Genomic DNA, 18909 nt, shown 5'->3' on the forward strand with positions numbered 1-18909 from the left:
GATAGAACACAGACAAGAAAATACAGGGAAAATCGTTTAGATTAAAAATAATCGTGTAGTCGCGCTCACAGAAAAGGAATATGATTCGTATTTATGCAGTATGCGTAGATCCGATATCGACGAACGAATAAAATTGACGATCCACCGTGGCAGGTGTTAATCAATAGGTATATCGTTTTGCTGGAATTACGTGTGATCGTGCGAATTACATGTTACATAATAATATAAATATATAATATAATAAACCAAAAACATAATATATAACATCGTTGCCGGCTATACTCAACTATCATTGCTAAGTGCCGAGACTGGTGTCACGTGTCCGATGTAATATGCAAATACGATGCCAATGCAGGTTCGAGCTGTGATGATTATATTCGCGTTGGTTTTAGGTACCTGCAAATTTGAAGTGTCATCGACGTCCATTCGGTTGTCTCGAGGTACCACAGGCGCAGATTTTCGATGGTTTTTGTGTTTAAATAATTTTTTCAAACAAAACATTTTCAAAATGTATTGAAAATTATAATATCATGTCTAGAAAGTGCGAATATAAAATAAATACTTGGTGAACAGTTCAAGTTTCTACGGTTAATCATTTATGTTTTACAATAAAAAACCAAAAACTGGTTTTGTATAAATATTCCGGTTTTTCGTATAAGATTCTTAGCGGAGCGATGTCGGCACATGGTTTTACGACGATGTGTTTTTTTTAATAATGTGCAAATATTATGCAATCTAGTTTTCGGTTCGGAAAATTAAGTAGATGACAGCTGAATCTAAAAATGTATAAAGCGCGTTTCAAGTGCATAATGTGTGAAAATTAACAGTGCAATTTAACACAAACTCGTGAAAGCGGAGGGTACCTAAAGCCCCACGCACCCCACAGGCATCACTACATGTTTTTAAATAGTATTAGTATACACTGCTTTTACTGTATATTAATAAATATACTATATAGGTACCTATATTAGGTATTCATTTAATTCAGTTCATACATTTAGTAAAAAAAGTAAAAGTTCAATAACAACGATCAATAATACCTAAAACAGTAAAACGTATAACATAAGTAATATAGGAATGAAAGAATTATTATTGTGATCAGAGAGAGAGAAGAATCGTTGGATATGGATGTAGTGGGTCACCGCAACCTGCAATCTGCATGACTATTATATTATATGAATGGTTAATGCCGTACAGATGTGTTACTATAAATAAACACACTTGTATGAAATAAAATCGAAAATATTAAATATTGTAAAATTTATTACATTTGTCCAATACATTTGTTTAAAATAACAATGCAGTAACATTGGCAAAAAAATAAGTCCACATTAATTGAAGAAAAATAAATTGGGCAAATTGGACATTAGCTTTTGTGTCGTCCCCATTGCCCAGTAAAAAAAATTGTTAGGGCACGAAAAAAAAATAAAAAGAGCTCCAATCCTCTATGCACCCCTCTCTATTCTCTAATTAGACTTTTTGAAATAAGGGTCCAATATTATCTGAGTAAATTTTAAAGTCTTCATTTTTCAAATAAGGAATATTTTATTGAAATCTGACCATTTCACAAGGCGTGAGAGTTTTTCCTGTAAGACAAGTTTTTATACTAAAACAGTAAAAACTGAGCTGACATAGCTCTGGACACGTAATCAAATTATAAAATGTTATTAGTAATTTATTAAAGGAACTATTAATATGGCTTAGAACCAATCCAGATATTCTGTACCTATATTTACTACGTATCCGAAAGGCTCTCCGGTGTATCGTTTTGTCATATCTTTTTTCCATGCCCTTCTTATTCCATGCATGTTTCCCCTTACCCATGAATCATACACGTTTATATAAAACGTCCTAAAAGCGTTATGTGTGTAGCTACTGGTGTGCACACTAGTGTGTCTTATCAATATATCTGCGTTTTACGTTATTAACCCATTGGCCATTTGATCCAAGATAAAGAAATATACAACTAAACAATAAGAAATATTGTAATATGAAACATATGAGTACGGATTATACATTTATAATTAAATTATTTATAAAATATTAAAAGTAATTCTAGTAATACACGTCATATACGTCAAATAACGTTTTAATTCTTTTTTTTGTCAAAAACGAATTAAAAATATTGCTTTTATAAAGTGATACTGTGATAGTGACATAATATTAACAGTACTGGCATTTTAATTAATTTCAATAAAGTAATAATAGATTGTAAATACAACAATAGGTAATAAAATACATTTTAAGTTGATTGGCAATTTACATTTACACTTATAAATAGGTATCCAACTAATATTTGGTTTTTTCGATGAAATAGTTAGCACGGTAAGAAGTAATGAGATTTTTTTGGGCAAATTAATTTTTTCGGTTAATCATTGTACATTTTTTGTATATATAGATCTTTTAGTTCTTTAACCTTTCATAAATCATAATAATATAATATCCAATCCACCACGCATTCGTTACGGTTGGTCCCGTAGACCGTATGGACAATAATTGAGTGTCTATAAGGTGCTGTGTTACCTAACCTATATATATATATATATATAATGTACATTACGGTCCATAAGACAAACCTATCGGCAATAATAAAAGGGCCAACATTTTTTACCCGCATCGGGGCCATAGAGATTATTATTTACTATTATATACAGAAATCCACATTCTTATCGATGTCGGTCTGGTCGTGCCATTAGTCATTACATTAATTTTTTCTTTCGTCTTGGCGGTTCCTTCTTGTTTTTTAGCCGTATGTTCTTGCGCAGGTGCATACGCCTTATGTGGTGTACCCTACTTGAACATCCTGCAGGATACACGTATTAGTGTATTGTAAAGAATTGTATACGGTCTGTAAGCAACTGTAGAAATTTGAGATATAATAATTATTATTATTAATTTAAGACAGTGTAATAATTTATCATCAAAATAGTCACAGGCGGCACATATTCGCGTACCCCGATCCGTACACACAGGTCAGTGGTCACTATAACGAATATGATGACTGATGAGTATAGTCAATTTAATTAGGTTCCGTTCCGGGGGAAATTTTATTTCAGGAACTCACTGTCAATGCAATTTTAAAAAAAAAATCCATATGGTATTGTCGTTTGCTATAAAATTATATATTTTCAAGAAGACATATCTTTTTCATAACCATTTTTTAAGGGGTTTAATATAGGCAATTTTGTTTTAACAAATATTGGATATTCTGAAAAAAATTGTTTTTATTACTTTTTAAACTGTAAATAACTGATATACTGATATATTGTGTATTTTTTGATATTTTTTTATTTTAGGGCATTTTATACTATAATTTAGTATACAATGCCCTAACATATTATGATAGTGAATTCAACTTCATAATTATTAATTTGTGCATTTAAGTTCTGAACATAATTATAATGTTAATTATGATTTATGACAGTATTCGTTGGAAATGTTCATACTTCCACTTGTTTAAAATTTTAAACAACATTTAAAAAATACCAAAAAGAAATCATCACATTTCATTTTCAAGCATTTAAAGTTTAAATTTGTACGAAATTCTCCAAAATTACGAACATTTGATTTTGATATACTTACTGTATGGCAGAGGACCATCTACTTACCAGCTTTTTAAAATTGTTTCATTGTTATAAAACGTTATATAGCTATTGGCTATTGGCTATTAGGTATTAGAGAAGCTACCTATTATTTTATAAGGTTAGGAATACCTACCTGAATTTACACCTTTTAGCTTTTTCGTACTTAATCAAATGGAACTATTATAGTATATTGTGTGGCAAGGGCGGGAAGTGAGCTATTTCAGTCGCGGGTGCCGCATTTCGCCCAAGACTGAAATTGCCTTCCCGCTCGAATCACACATACTATTTTTTGTCACGCCTCTGCATTCATCGATCACGGCAAAGGTAATGCAGGGATCTATGCAACAACTAGACTATAATTCTACGACAACAATATTTCATGAAAGAAAAGATTTGGTTTTATTTATTTTAAGCGTCACGCATGGAGGTTATAATATGATTATGAGATGTAACCAAAAGTTTATAATTTGTAAGGAACAGACGACCGTGGTATAGATTTCAGTGACTGTGCAGGGTATACGCGCGTCACGCGTGAAATGCGCGCGCAGCACTTTTGGGGATTTCCACTTTATCACCCGGCACTTTTTGGGATTTCCACTTTACCACCCTGCACTATTAGGGATTCCCACTTTACCGCCCGCTGGACGGAACAATGACGCTTTCCAATGCTTCAACCGCATAGGCGCAACTAGGGTTAAAATTCTGGGGGGGGGGGGCTAACAAAACTATTTATTTAAAATAACCCATAGGGAGCTTATATCTAAATCAATAAGGGATATTTGTGGGGGGGACTAAATCTTAGTCAGGGGGGCTAAGCCCTCCCCTCCCTAGTTGCGCCAATGTTCAACCGCTATCGAAAACCAAACTTTCGGTGCAGGCGTGACAAAAGTATATTACTATACAGTATGATCATGACGTAACTCATAATAAATTAGATAATTTATTGACATATTATACAATTTTCATAGTAAGTTCATAATATATTTTAACTTACTTTATCGATTGAAAAAAATAATAGTATGATTAAATTGTTGATGATTCCATTAACAAATTCATAGATAGCGCTATGTGATATATCCTTTATTGTTAAATATTAAATAATAATGTAATATGCATTAATGATTAATATTCTATATTTTATACTAAATTATACCTACTATATTTTGTGATCTTGAAATAGTGTACAACTAATTATTTATTATTATTATTAGGTACCTAAATTATGTTTGTTACGTTGGATAGATTCAGTCTTGTTAAGTATTCGAATACTTGTATTTAAATACTTTTTGACCAATGTATTTTAAATACTTAAAAAATACTTTTTATTTGTATTTTTATTCTAGAATACTAAATACTTTTTTTAACTCACGTGGTCTAATCCAAATTCCAATTACTAATATTTTGGAATGTACTATTTAAAATTTTGTTTCTACAATATTATTTTAAAATTTTTCTAACTTCTGATAATTTATAAATAAGGTTTCGCCAAAATACAAGCAGATAACTGAATGACTAAGCACTGAAACCCTCGTCGGCTCCTCACTCCCATATTGTAGCATGGCATACAAGAGTACAAGACACTGACCACCACTGGTTGGATTGGCATTTATCTTGATCTTTTAAATATCTTTCTTCTTATTTAATGGGTGGTACTGTGGTAGTGTGGTAGTAGTTTATAATTTAAATACAAGTTTTGGTATTAATGTTATTGAAATTTTTTAGTCATATTTATTTTAATTTGTACAATCTGTATAAAATATTTTTACAATAAGCACAATAGATGGAGGGATACATAAGAGGGTTTGGTTGGCTTGATTAAAGAAACTATTCAATAACAGTATTTCATGGCGTGGGTAGTATTGGTTAATCGGCTTGTTATTGAGTTGATTTAAATATTGATTATTAATTATTCATTTATTGAACTTAAAAAAATGTATTTGTATTTATATTTAAATACTTTTAAAAGAAAGTATTTGAATACATTTGAAAAGTATTCTTAACAAGGCTGGATAAATTCCAGAAAGTGTTCACAAAGGGTACTTAAAATTAAATTGTTGGACAATTAATAAATATTGAAGTATTTATTCTAAATAATATAACGCAACAAAACGTTTTTTTCATATATTATTATTTACCATAACTTTTTCAAAATAATAATAATAATGTATATTATATTTTACTAAAAAAAAAAAGTAAAACATGAATTTATTCAATGCAATAGTCAAACCATTCACGTTACTTTTTTGGTTTTCTTGTCATCTTCGATGTCTGATTTAACACTATTAGTGGACTTTTGAATAGCTTCATCAGTCAACCGAAACGAGTCCATTAATACATTTGTACCATGTTGGATAGCCTCAGTGGCTTCCTTATTCCAATCATTGATCGGACTTTGGATCTTGGTCTTAAAGTTTGAATGATCGTCAAGCATGACGTTTGTTTTACCTGCCATTAGATCCTCTAAATGTTGTTTCATAACTCGAAATGTTTCCAATTTTTGGCAAACAGCACACTGAAATATAAACGATTAATGCTTACACGTTAGAAACAACAACTTATAATATAATGCGTAGTAAAATATTTTATTTTACAAATGTATAACAATATCTATTTATCACTGACACCCGAATATAAGTTATTATTATCTATTTATTGTTGATGATAGTCTTATATAACATACAAGTAAGACTCATTTTAGTTATTTATAAAAAATGATCTACTTATTAAATACCAAAAAATGTACTATAATTATTTGATTATTTAGCGATTTTATATTTGTATCTGTGTGGAAATTCACAAATTCTTCCTCTCCCCCTACTTCGAGAAAGTAATTTATAAAGCTATAACCAAATACTTGTATAGTGAACGGAATTGAAATCTCCGTAGGAATAAGAATAAATATTGAAGGTTCTTGTCTCAGTCTCATTTTGGTCGTCGGAAAAATGTATTTAAATTAATATTATACACTCAATACATCATAATACTGCAGAGACTCATGATTGAAGTCGAATGGTTTTAAGTTTTTTAATTTGTCGTATATCAAAACAGATTTTAATATTTTATTACACTTGCCACGGTGCACTATCTAGTATCTAGTCATCATGTATATAATTAGAATACAGTTAAATAATGGTATTTACAACGTATATGTATTATTTATATCATACTAACGGACAACGAGTATGAATTTCTTTAGAAGATGTCTCACTCACATGTGTTGTCACCATCTTATAAGACACTAGACAGTAACTAATAGTGCCGCGAAAATTGGGCACCTATACAAGGTGTGAAATGTATACAAGCTTCCAATCTAGGGGCCTCCAAAAACCAAAAGTTAAAATTACAAATTCACTGTTTCAAATGTTAAAATTAATAAAATTTTGATTTTTATATCTAATATTTGAAAATTTAAAATAAGATTTCAGATACCTACCTTAGTACCTTTTTTCTTTAATAATAAAAAAAAGTATACCGCCGAAATGTCAAATTAATTTTTATGAGCGTTTAAAGTTCGATTTTTTTGACATTTTTTCGACATGATTTTCTTATTTTGTTGTAATTCAAAACCGAATGACAAAAGTAAATACTTGAAATTTTTATAAAAAATGTATATTAGTTTTTCTATATGTGTCATTAGATAGTATAAATTTAAAAATATATTTTTACTTTTGTTCAGCTATTTATACACATTTTTTTATAAGAATCAATTATGATGTTTTACCGTGTCAAACATTTCAAAAATGTAATAAAAGCTACTTGATAAGTTATTTAAATAGTATTTTAAATTTATTAAGTATACCTGTGTATACCTACGCAAACATGACGTTTAAAGTTTAATTTTGACAACAATTTTTCAAAATCACGAATATTATAAAATTATTTTATAGTTAAAAATGTATTAAATAGTCACTTTTTTTAACTAAGGATTGAAAAAATTAGAACAATGTTTCTCGTAACTCAGAAAACGTTACTCACGGGGGTATGAGGGTACCAATGTGTCATATTCCTCTCCCTTTGAATTATTTTTGTTTTATAAAAAAATTATATGATAAAGAAATAAAACTGTATGTACTGCTATATAACGTGGCCTGAGAATAGTCAAAAATTCATATCACCCCTTTCAAAAAGATGAGAATGCCAGTGTTGCCCAGTACCCAACACGCTGGTAAATAATATCAATATGTATATGTGTAATTGAGTAACAAACATTCACGTGTCAATTTTCTGACTGAACAATCAATCCTCACGTTCCCTTAATATCTTGGTATAATTGAAGAGCATAATGCCCGTATACGTAGTCAAATAAGATCATACATTATGCTACATTATATTGTATTATATAATATTATTACATAGGTAAAGGTAAATTATAAAATGTGCATTTGATCAATATAGTTGTACAATTCATTAACTGTGGTGGATAAACCATCGCGTTGCTTTGAACTGAACCGCATAATATAATATTATACAGTAAAACCTCGATAACTCGAATCGGTTGGAGGCGAAAAAAAAATTCGAATTATAGAAAAAATTGTGTCTACTTATTGAAATGCAGGGGCGAAGATATTCCTTCGAGTTATCGAAAATTCGTCTTATAGACGTTCGAGTTATCGAGGTTTCACTGTATATACCTAGGTAATATTATCATGTATTGATATGCACGTGCGATTGGTGAATTTTTTAACAGCCCCTGTATCATAGGTGGATACGATTTGGTAAGTACTTTTTTAAATTTAATTCCATTCATATATTATTATGAGACGAATTGTTATTATTGTCACAAGCCGTGTCTGAATAATATAATATTATTACCTAAAAAATATTGTAAGATTATTACATGTACGGCCATGTTATAGGAATGCAAAACTAAGTCACAAATATTCATAGAAATAATATTATTATACAAATATATTGTAAAACAGTAAAATATTATTAATAATTATTAATTACTAAATGTACAATTATTATTAAACGGACAATTGTTTTTATTGGTATAAAATATTTTTTATAGTATTATGACGTATACTCGCAAACAGTGTCATGTAACGCGAAATAATTATATTATAATAGTATTTAATTATTATGAATTATAATCATTGTTGGTTCGGCTGTCGCACCGGCTTTTGTTGTTGCTGGGCCTTGTCGACAGCCGCCTTGGCACGGTCGGCCGTCTCATTGATGACGTCGGACGCGTACTCGAACACCGCCTTGCCCTCCGTGCCGACGGCCCGGAGCAGGCTGTCCAGCGCGTTGCTGATTCTCCGGTCACCGCCGACGTCGTCCCGGTCATCGCCGCTGACCGTCCGCCGTATGTCACTCACGGTCGACTGCAGCTTGTGTATGGTCTCGTCCATCACCTTCTTGGCCGCGGCCACGGTGCGCCCCTTGGTCTCCTGCAGCCGCCCCAGCGCGTTGTCGCCTGACGGCAGTTTCTTCTCAGTAATACGAATTCCGCCGCCGCCGCCGATTTCCGATATCGGCTTGGTCACGCTCGGTTGGAGGCGACTGAGCACGGACGCCGCGTTCCCGGCCGCGGCTCCCGCCCCGTCAAGCGTCTCGGACGCCTGCATCTTGACGCTGTCCATTACGCCCGACACTCGGTCCATCAGCGACGGTGACGGCGTTACGCCTTCACCACCATCAACGACACTGCCACCACCTGCACCGCCGCCGCCATCGTTTCCGCTTGCGGATGCGACCGTCGCGTTCTAAGGAAAAAACCATAACAGTAGTGCCACAACTACGCTTTGTGGGCCCCGGTGCGAAAAATAATTAGGAGGCCCCATAAAATGGCGCATTATCATTATTCATTAGACATTTTTATTTTTATCAGCTCGATAATATGTTTATAATATTTTACGACGTTAATGGAACATTCAAATCTTAACATCGAAATTTTTATTTCAGATATAACCGAAGCGATGAATCTATTGGTATTCGGTTTTACAATGTGTGTGTGTGCGTGTGGTTTTTGTGTCTGTCTTAACCTTTTGGAGTTGTATAGCAATAATGCTTCAATATTCAACTCTGAGTGTTGTTAATAAATAGGAAATAAATTGTAAATAGGACCTAGTCGATACTTTTGAGTTCTATGCCATGATGGACATGTAGACAGAATCCATACACCAAAGGCCACTCCGCAAATTTTTGGTTGGCTGTGCAAACCTTTCCGTGCAAACGATAAATCACAATTTTAGGGTTTTGGGATAGAATATTTGTTGGTATTGTTTTTAAAGTGACCTTAAAAATGCAGCGTTCTTGGACACGTAACAATTGGATCAGATCAAATAGTGTTCAACACGTCACAATTATTAGTATAGAGTTCGTGGTATTCGTGCAAATTGCTTAACAGGAAAATGACCTACATTGTTGGACTCTGAGCGGAGCAATGGATGTATTGATTTTACAATGATGTGTGTTTTTTTCCGTCTGTCATCACCATTTGTGACTGTTAGATTTTAAGTCAACTTAAGGGTTGGTTTCTGGTAGAAAACTGGATCTAATTGTAGTCCAAAAACTCGAAAATTTAATACGAAATTTCTGGTAAATTTGTACTATAGTTATTTAAAAATATTAAAGATAGATAGGCACGATTTTTTTAATAAAAATGTATAGTCAAAATCACGAATATTTACAAATAATTTTGTGATTAAAAATTTACAAAATATTCAAAATTATAGCTTAAAAATTTAATAAGTACAAGGTTCCAATTAAATTTTTTATTGCTGGAATCAAAAAATTTAAAATATTTATTGAAACCATTTTTTTATAGGCATTTTAAGTTAAAATTTGGAAGAAATAAGATATTTAAACAAAGAATAACAATTTCAGTATTTATTTTTTTTGTAATTTAAAAATATTATTCGCAGGTAGGTACTTGAATATTTTATTATACTATACACACACAATGATATTTTAAAATACAATGTTTTCGTCAAAAATTAATTCAACTGACTAATAGTAAAATTAATTACTTCAGTACAGCAATACAATTATATACTTAGTAATGATTTACCCAATGACGAAGTACACTCGAGTACTGCAGTGCAGCAGAGCGGTTACCTATTTTTCCTCTTTTTAAAATCTAATTTATCTAAATATGCATATTTTATAAACGAGGTTATAGTTACGATTTATTCAATATATCTGCGTATTATATCTATATTTCAGGCAATATAAATATGATAAACCACTAATTTTCATCGCCAGTCCAGTGCCCCTCCACCGGCCACCACCAGAAAAAAAATTAGTCCACGGAGCCAATAACTTATTATTATAATAACTAGTGATAATCAATAAATAATAACTGGTATTATTGTACGTAATATACATTTCATTAAAATTGATAGACGTTCAAATACAATATCACAGAATAGATAAATATTATGTTCACGCCGATTCACGCACAATTCTGTTAGGTACACTTCTCGCGACAGACGCTTTAAACATCTAAAGAAGATAAATAAATTCTATCGATGATTGATTTTGTCGAGGCGCTGTTCTCAGATACTTTTTACATATTTACAACCTTGATAGAAATTAATAGCCAATAAATGGTGGTTAACGTTAGTGGTATTTTTATATTTCAATTTGTAACATTTCGTTTAAGCAATAGCTATAAAAAAAGCCTTGACCAACTAGTAATATTTGTGGTTAAAAAAATTTTCACGAATCCATCAGAAACATTAAAATACCAATTAATAGTACCTATCCGCCATTTAAAAAGAGGCCGATGGGGTCCTATTGCACTTATTTAATGTTAATAATAAATAAATTTAGAAAAATGATAATTTTTAAATACAAATTATTTTATGTTATATCTTATAATATTTATAAACATGAGTGACAACGAACATTGGCCTCAATTAAAACGGCGGCCAATAGCTTCAATCAATATTACACAGACGCTGTATCACAGTCAGCAATCAAGTTTATTACTTTATTCTATACATCTGTGGTATTGCATAATATATTAACAATTAACATGCGCTAAATCGTATCGAGTTGGTAACTTATAAATCAATACTATAATAATTTTGTTTCATATCAATTAATTACATCATAATCATAACAAATACGTCGTAACTAATTCGATACTATAGACATATGGCTATAGTAATATTCTTATTTTTTAGTCAATAATATTTTCAAACGTAATTCTCAAATGATACAAACGTTTTTGACTTTTGTTATTTAATTTCAACAATGTATTGTATTTTATCTCCGCACGACGCGATAAGTGATGATGGCCAACAATTATATTGATTAGTTCAATTGTCGAACTGAGAGTTAAATGCATTTAAGTGACCGTAAAAGGACTTGAATTCTGTCCGTACCTAAACTGATTTGTTTGTCATCGTTATTTCGAACATGATTGTCCTTAATTGAATGTAAACTACTTATTCAGTTGCTATGCGCTTGTATATGATATTTTAAACTCGCAAAATATGATAAGTGACAACCTTCTTGCCGTCACGATGTTTTCACTTTGCGATTTTCACGGTTGTATTATACCTACTTATTATCATCGTTGACAATATTCCGAAAATGGTATTGTCCGAGTTGCGGTCGCAATAGACGAATTGCGGTCTTAATAATATTGAAGGTAAAATTAACGTCTTAATTGCGGTCAGTATCCGGTTATCGATTATCCGATGAGCTCTTATCCAATTTTCGATGAAATGTGTAGGTATCATACAAATATGAACTGGTTTAATATTATAAATGTATTAATTTTATTCGTTGAATGTGTGTTTTGTATTTTAAAATGTGACTATATTATAATTTAATGTGTAAGTGTAACTATAAACTAACTATAAATTTGTATTTTGACGTAACGTATTTTGACCGTTTCATTTTTGTATTTAGCATAATAATATGTAACTATGTCAATATTAAAAACATAATAATTATTAATCATATTTTTTTACCGCAACTAGGATTTTTACCTATTTTGATATTTATTTTGATATTTTGATATTTTGATATGTTTTGATCCCGACCGCAACTCGGATTTTTTTTTTTACCTGATATAATCTCGACCGCAACTCGGTATCAACCCCGAAAATGCCAATATACCAGCTGGGTGTGGCAACACCTAAACATCGATTTTAATCAATGCCGCCCCTGCGGCGCCGGGGTCTCCGATAGCACGCACGGTTAGAAGCAACCGCTAAATAAAGGCGTATACAGTCCATGTTTAAACCAGAAGTATTTAAAAAGCGTAGGTACATTGTATTGTAATTTTTGATAAGTATAACGCACAATAAGAATCGAATAAAAAATATACATAAAAAAAAAAATAGTAAAATATTGTTTCATCCGGAATATTATAAGCGACTGCACACTTGGCACAAACTATAGCTATATTATGCACGGTGATTCTACTTGTATAAATAAGGAATATAACATGAATAATAAAGTAATTTGAAGTTATGATATTATTATTTTTCTTCTTGCATGTTCTAGCTTAACAATACGGCAATACAATTTCGTGATAATTTAACATTTTGGTTTCAAACAATCGTATATTAAATCGAAAATAATACAGTCCTTTACGTGTTCGTGTTTGACGAAAAAATATTGTTCTCGTGAAACATAAGTTTCAATAATATCGTCGAGTGTTTGTCGTGCAGATTATATATTTTATTGTACATTTGCAGTTAATTCAAAAATCAAAATTTATAGGTATTACATAAAACAAAATTTTTAAAAATAATATTTAGATATTTCATGCTTCCGTGTAATGGTATTTTTAAAAACAAACAATAATTTAAATTTTAAATACATATATCTACTATAAACATAAACATTTGTGCGTAATACAATAAACGATATACACTACAAAATATTGATTATTAGATCAAGGTCCATCACATACAAAGGAACATTGTGAATTGTATTGCAAACATTAATTCAACCCGAACAAATGATATGGTTCCGTTTATACATTTAAAACAATACATCACGAGAGTCATTAGTCATCACAATATGATATATAATACTATATTATTGGTAATACTGTTGAATGAATATTGAGTATAATCGGCCAGACGTCAGTGCAGTGTTGTGGGCCTCCTTCCCAAGGCGTTCATTCGTTTCCTCATCAAACGCTTTCTAGCTAGGTTTCTCCTCCTGGAGCCGTTCAACATTGTGTTGAATCTAATCTTCCTCGTGCTCGTCAAAAGGTTTTTCGGTATCATCATCCCCGGTTTGAAAAACAAATCTACCGTCCTTTTTCCGATGGCCAATGCTTGCTGCAGTACATTCTGTACCAGCGAAGGTCGTTGCAGAACCGCCTGCGTACTTTCCACTTGCTGCGAACAATATAATATTATAACGTCGTCATAAAGTCGTGTGAATCGCACGCCACAACAACTCCGGAGCGGAAGCTCCCTTTAAAACCTCCCTCGTCGACTGGACTAAACCTCGGTCCTAAACTATACGCGTCTCTACCACTAAACAACCGCTGTAACCACATCTCTGCCATAAAATAATATGTTGAATACAACTACGTACAAGTATAATATTATGTTGAATATAAGTACAATATAAATATGTATATCTTATACATTGACCAGCGCCATCAGACTAACTTGACGATCAGATGGGGGGTATGAGGGAAGTTTGAAAATAACATTTCTATAGGAACACGACATTTTCAAAAAATCCGAATGCCGAAAGTTATTTAATAGTATGGTATCAAACCTTCGGAAATGTATAGATTGAAATGGTTTTGCTCGATTACTATCGCTGTATAGTTCTATAATTATAGAGGCGCACACGGTGTAGTTAACGACGAATTCGAGCTTTGAGAATACTGCACGACGCAGTTGTTCGTAGTTTGTACTTGGTTATTACGTAATATTATTACCTAGTTTATTACGAATTATCGTTGTTCGTTTTATTGTGAAGTTATCACTGTTGACCTACTGATATGTGTTAAAACTTAAATTCTACTATGGAAATTCGTAGATAAGTAAAATTAGCTTCGACTAAAAAGTAATTTTAGAAATCATGAATCATGAAAACTTCTGTCTAAGGAATTATTAAATTTTTGAAGATCGCTTATTAGATGTGTGAACAAGCATATTATACAGTTTATTTTAATTACCTTCATTTTAAAACTAATTTAAGTTAAATCTTGAGGAAATACTTAGCTAACGATTTCGAAAGTTTAAAATTTGTGGAATATTATTATATAGTAGGTCTAAACATTTACAACTAATATTTTTCAAAAATGTACCCAAATAAATAATTTAATGGAAAAAATTTATGATATTGTGTTATACCTATGGATATACCTTTGTTAAAAGTAAATAATAATGCACCTAGATTTGTACGATATGTATTATGATAATAGTATATTATTTTAGAGTAATTAACTAATATAAAACTGAGTTAGCATAGTAAGTTATTAGGACTTTCTTGAATAATATAATTTACATGTTTTATTGTGAGTTGTGCGTTTATAATAATTATACTTTCCACATAAGACAATGAATGATTTTACATTTAAATACAATACAATTAAATAGGTATAGTAAATGTATAAGTATATGCTAGAAGTTTAACTTTAAGTTAAAAAATAAAAATTAATAGGCACAGACGTGTTTATTTGTTTGCTTTTGTAACTTTATTGTTTGGGTTTCTAGTAAAGTCTTGATACATAAATATGAATATTAACAGGTTAAGTATATATTTATTTAAACGTTGTTTATATAATATATAAGTAGCGTACTTATCAATGGCGTAGTTCTCGTTACAGTTAACGTAAAGCGCACTAGGAATTTTGTTTTTGTGTAAAGTGCAATACAAATTTCTGCGTTATCTCACGATATAATAATATTACAATATCACACAATATTATAAGATAAATTATATTTTCATGCACATAGGTAATTATAGTTACAAGTGTACAATTAAACTATGAAATATTATAGGTACGTTCATAAAAAGCAAATATGTTAGTCGTGTATGTACATTGTACCTATATTATGTCTCTACGTTTCACTGTTTAACATACGACGACGGTCATATTTCGTATGCATGACTATAGTCATCAGTGTGTTGTCTGTAGGCGTCTATAGGTTATAGTTGACAAAAAGTGGATTTATGACATATATCTAATATGTTTTAATGGTATACATTTTGATATTATATTACACAACATATATATTGTTACAATTTATTATATGTTGAACATTTTTCTTATTAGGTATAAGAATATTTGCAAGAAAATCATAAATATTGATATACTATGTTCGAGTTGTTGTACCGCAAGCTCCGATTAATATTAACCCAGAAGTCGAGTTCTGTCATTACTCATTAAATGATAAACTTTTATAATCATAATATACTTTTAATGTTTATTAATGGCCAAACAGGAGATGCTCCAGGAATGCGAATAAAATGGGCGACTTTAAATTTGAAAGTTTAAGCTAAACAATTGTATACAGAACTAATGGTCTATTCAGCCAAAGTTAATTTTAGATCAACATAAATAATAATTTAGAGCATTCAAAAATGGATTTCTGATGCCTAGCTTACCTAAATATGTTTTGTTGATGTTTATTTCAATCGTTCAAAATTATTTTGATGTTTATCTCGATTTTTACGAATACCTGGGTGAGAAAAAATCTTTATATAGATTTCATAAGATTTTATTAGCGGGCTCTTCGAGATAGATTTACTTTATCTGGTCTTATATGACGGATGCAAAACCGTTAAAAACGAAATGTATAAATATATAATTTGACTGTTTTTGTGATACATCGCCAAAATATTATGGGACCAATATTAACATATTATACAGTCTCGTTATAGTTCGTAGGTATATAGTTAAGATGAAACTCACAAACGTGAAATTTCGTATACAGCATAAATCGACGGTCATAATCTCATATAAGACATTGCTGTAAATGAACACAAATATAATGCCATAAATTATGCAATATTGTTATTCATATCGGAATTCTGAGAAATAAATTTAATGGTTGTATTATGTAGAATTTCGTGTAGGTATACATCATACATATGATTTTAATTCGTTTGCATCTTTTCTCCATAAAATATTTAATGAGTTCGTAATAAATAATAATAATATTCCATGGCAGATAAAGACCGACGAAAGAGAAAAGTCAGAAAAATGATAATATGTATAATATAAATAGTGAGTATAACACAATAGGTGTTATAATATATTGTATTGTAATTTTTATAGTTGCGCTTACGTGTAGGACGGACATGGTTAAGGCGATCATCAGGAAACCACTCAGCAAACGACGGGAAACGATCATAGTTTTTTTTTCTTCTTCTGAGCTAGGACGGGTGTAAAAAAATTGAACCAAATATTATTTCATTTACGTTACCTATCAACCGGCGTGCGTGTCGACTGAATACTAAATAGATCGTTTGCTGACCGTGTACGGTATTTGATGGATTTCGTTATGATATTATGTATATATTGCTTTACGTATATTGCCTATCGTCATTCGACTATCAAACGGGATTAGATAAAAGACAAAAAAAAAACCGATTTATCACTATATTATATTATGTATATCACGTTGTTTGTTAAACAATATCCAATTGTTTTGTTGTTTGTACGGCGATTTCAACAGTGGCTGGTACCATATTATTAATTGTATGAACTATAATCAATGCTGGTATGATAATATCTATACGTATTGCGATTTGTGGAAAATATGTAGAAATAGGTAATTATGATTATTGCACTCTGATCAAGACTTTTTTTTTATATTGGTACGCAACTATATATCATTGAAAATTTACATGAAAAACAATAGTATAAAATCATCTTATTAAGGATTTAAATATAACTGCACACACGAAGTATAATATACTATGCGCAGGACGTACCTATAGGTATTATAATGTAATAAAATATTTTTTTTACACGTACCTCGGGTACACTAAATGGCAATAATTGCATTATTGTTTCTAACCTGCTTATAGTAATAATTATAGTTTATGTATAATTAGGTATGTACCTATTATGTTATTTAACAACAAATTCGTAAAGTGGTACCGAACTTGACAGGTGTGATTATAGAGTTTGAACTTTAAACATTAAAATAATTATCTACACGCCGAGTGAATGTGATGGGTACTTCTAAGTTCTGTTAAGAAATTTCATATTTGCAATAATTTGTATTATTGGAGCAAATTCATATTTGAATGAAATAATTGCAGTTTTAAAATTATTTTATTGTTTTATTTATGTGTAATATTATTATAGGTACTATAATATTGTTCGAATGCACTGTGCACGTTGTATTCTTGGAATATGTTCGTTGACCTCATTCGTAAATATTGTATTATGTATACAGCATTATTCTCCACGGTTAAAAGTGAAATTTTTAGTGTGTGTTGACAGTGTAGGTTGACATAGGACGTATTAAATTATAATTAATGATGGATTTTGCTAAATACTAAAAATTTTGGACAAATATAAAATATTATATATATTTATTGATAAAGTGTTTATTTAATATACATTTATAGGAAATAGAGAATTTATATTATGTTTCATATTAATATTATTTTAAAATTAATCCATTAATTTAATTTTACAGCAGAGTTACAATAATGCGACACCTATAGTGTAGAATCGGAGTGTGACGTGTATAATCGAAATATTGGAATTCATAAATAAAAGCTTAGATTTCATACATGCGTAGATAATGTTTTTAATTTCATAATAGTAGGTAATATTGTATTATCTCACAATTTAAAAAAAATACCGATTTATAGCGTTTTGTTCTACCAATTTAAGGAAATATAGATCGGCACCAATAAATGTACTTTATTATAATTATTACCGAAAACGAATTTGCAGGCAAGACTGATTGTGGGAATATTGTGTTTCGATTAACGAGACTCTTCTTGATTCAATAATTATTATTTATTTTATTTTACGTGTTATATAAACAAAATTATTAAAATCAATACATTTGGCGTTTAAATTGTGTGAACGAAATCGAAGTGTAATGGTTACATAATAATATATAAACCAAATTATTGAAATAAAACGTATGGATATAATGAAATATACTTCCAATTTGTGGATATTGAAAGTCTAACTAGTTGTAGGGTATCTCACAGGACTTTAGACTTTCTTGTTTCTTGTATGGCTTTAAATATTATGACTACGTAATACTTACGAAATGAGTGATAAATTAGGTACATTTAGTTGCTTGTACACATTTGTAGGACATAATATCTATTTCGTACATATTTATATTATATTATTATTAAACGTTTAATGTATCTACTGACTACCGTAAACGGTTCATTTAAAAAA

The 18909-nt window shown here is 30.6% G+C and overlaps 1 protein-coding gene across 1 annotated transcript; it reads right to left on the reverse strand.

Annotated features, from left to right (window-relative positions):
- Positions 1-8474: 8474 nt before the first annotated feature.
- LOC132942437 (uncharacterized) lies at positions 8475-18791 on the reverse strand. Its single transcript, XM_061010809.1, has 2 exons — positions 16817-18791; positions 8475-9292 (listed from the first exon to the last, which is right to left on the reverse strand). Exons 1-2 carry the CDS (start codon positions 16880-16882, stop codon positions 8678-8680), a joined length of 681 nt encoding a protein of 226 aa, XP_060866792.1. The 5' UTR covers positions 16883-18791; the 3' UTR covers positions 8475-8677.
- Positions 18792-18909: the final 118 nt, after the last annotated feature.

The sequence above is a fragment of the Metopolophium dirhodum genome, chromosome 4, assembly GCF_019925205.1.
Source record: "Metopolophium dirhodum isolate CAU chromosome 4, ASM1992520v1, whole genome shotgun sequence".
In the NCBI taxonomy this organism is placed as follows: Eukaryota; Metazoa; Arthropoda; class Insecta; order Hemiptera; family Aphididae; genus Metopolophium; species Metopolophium dirhodum.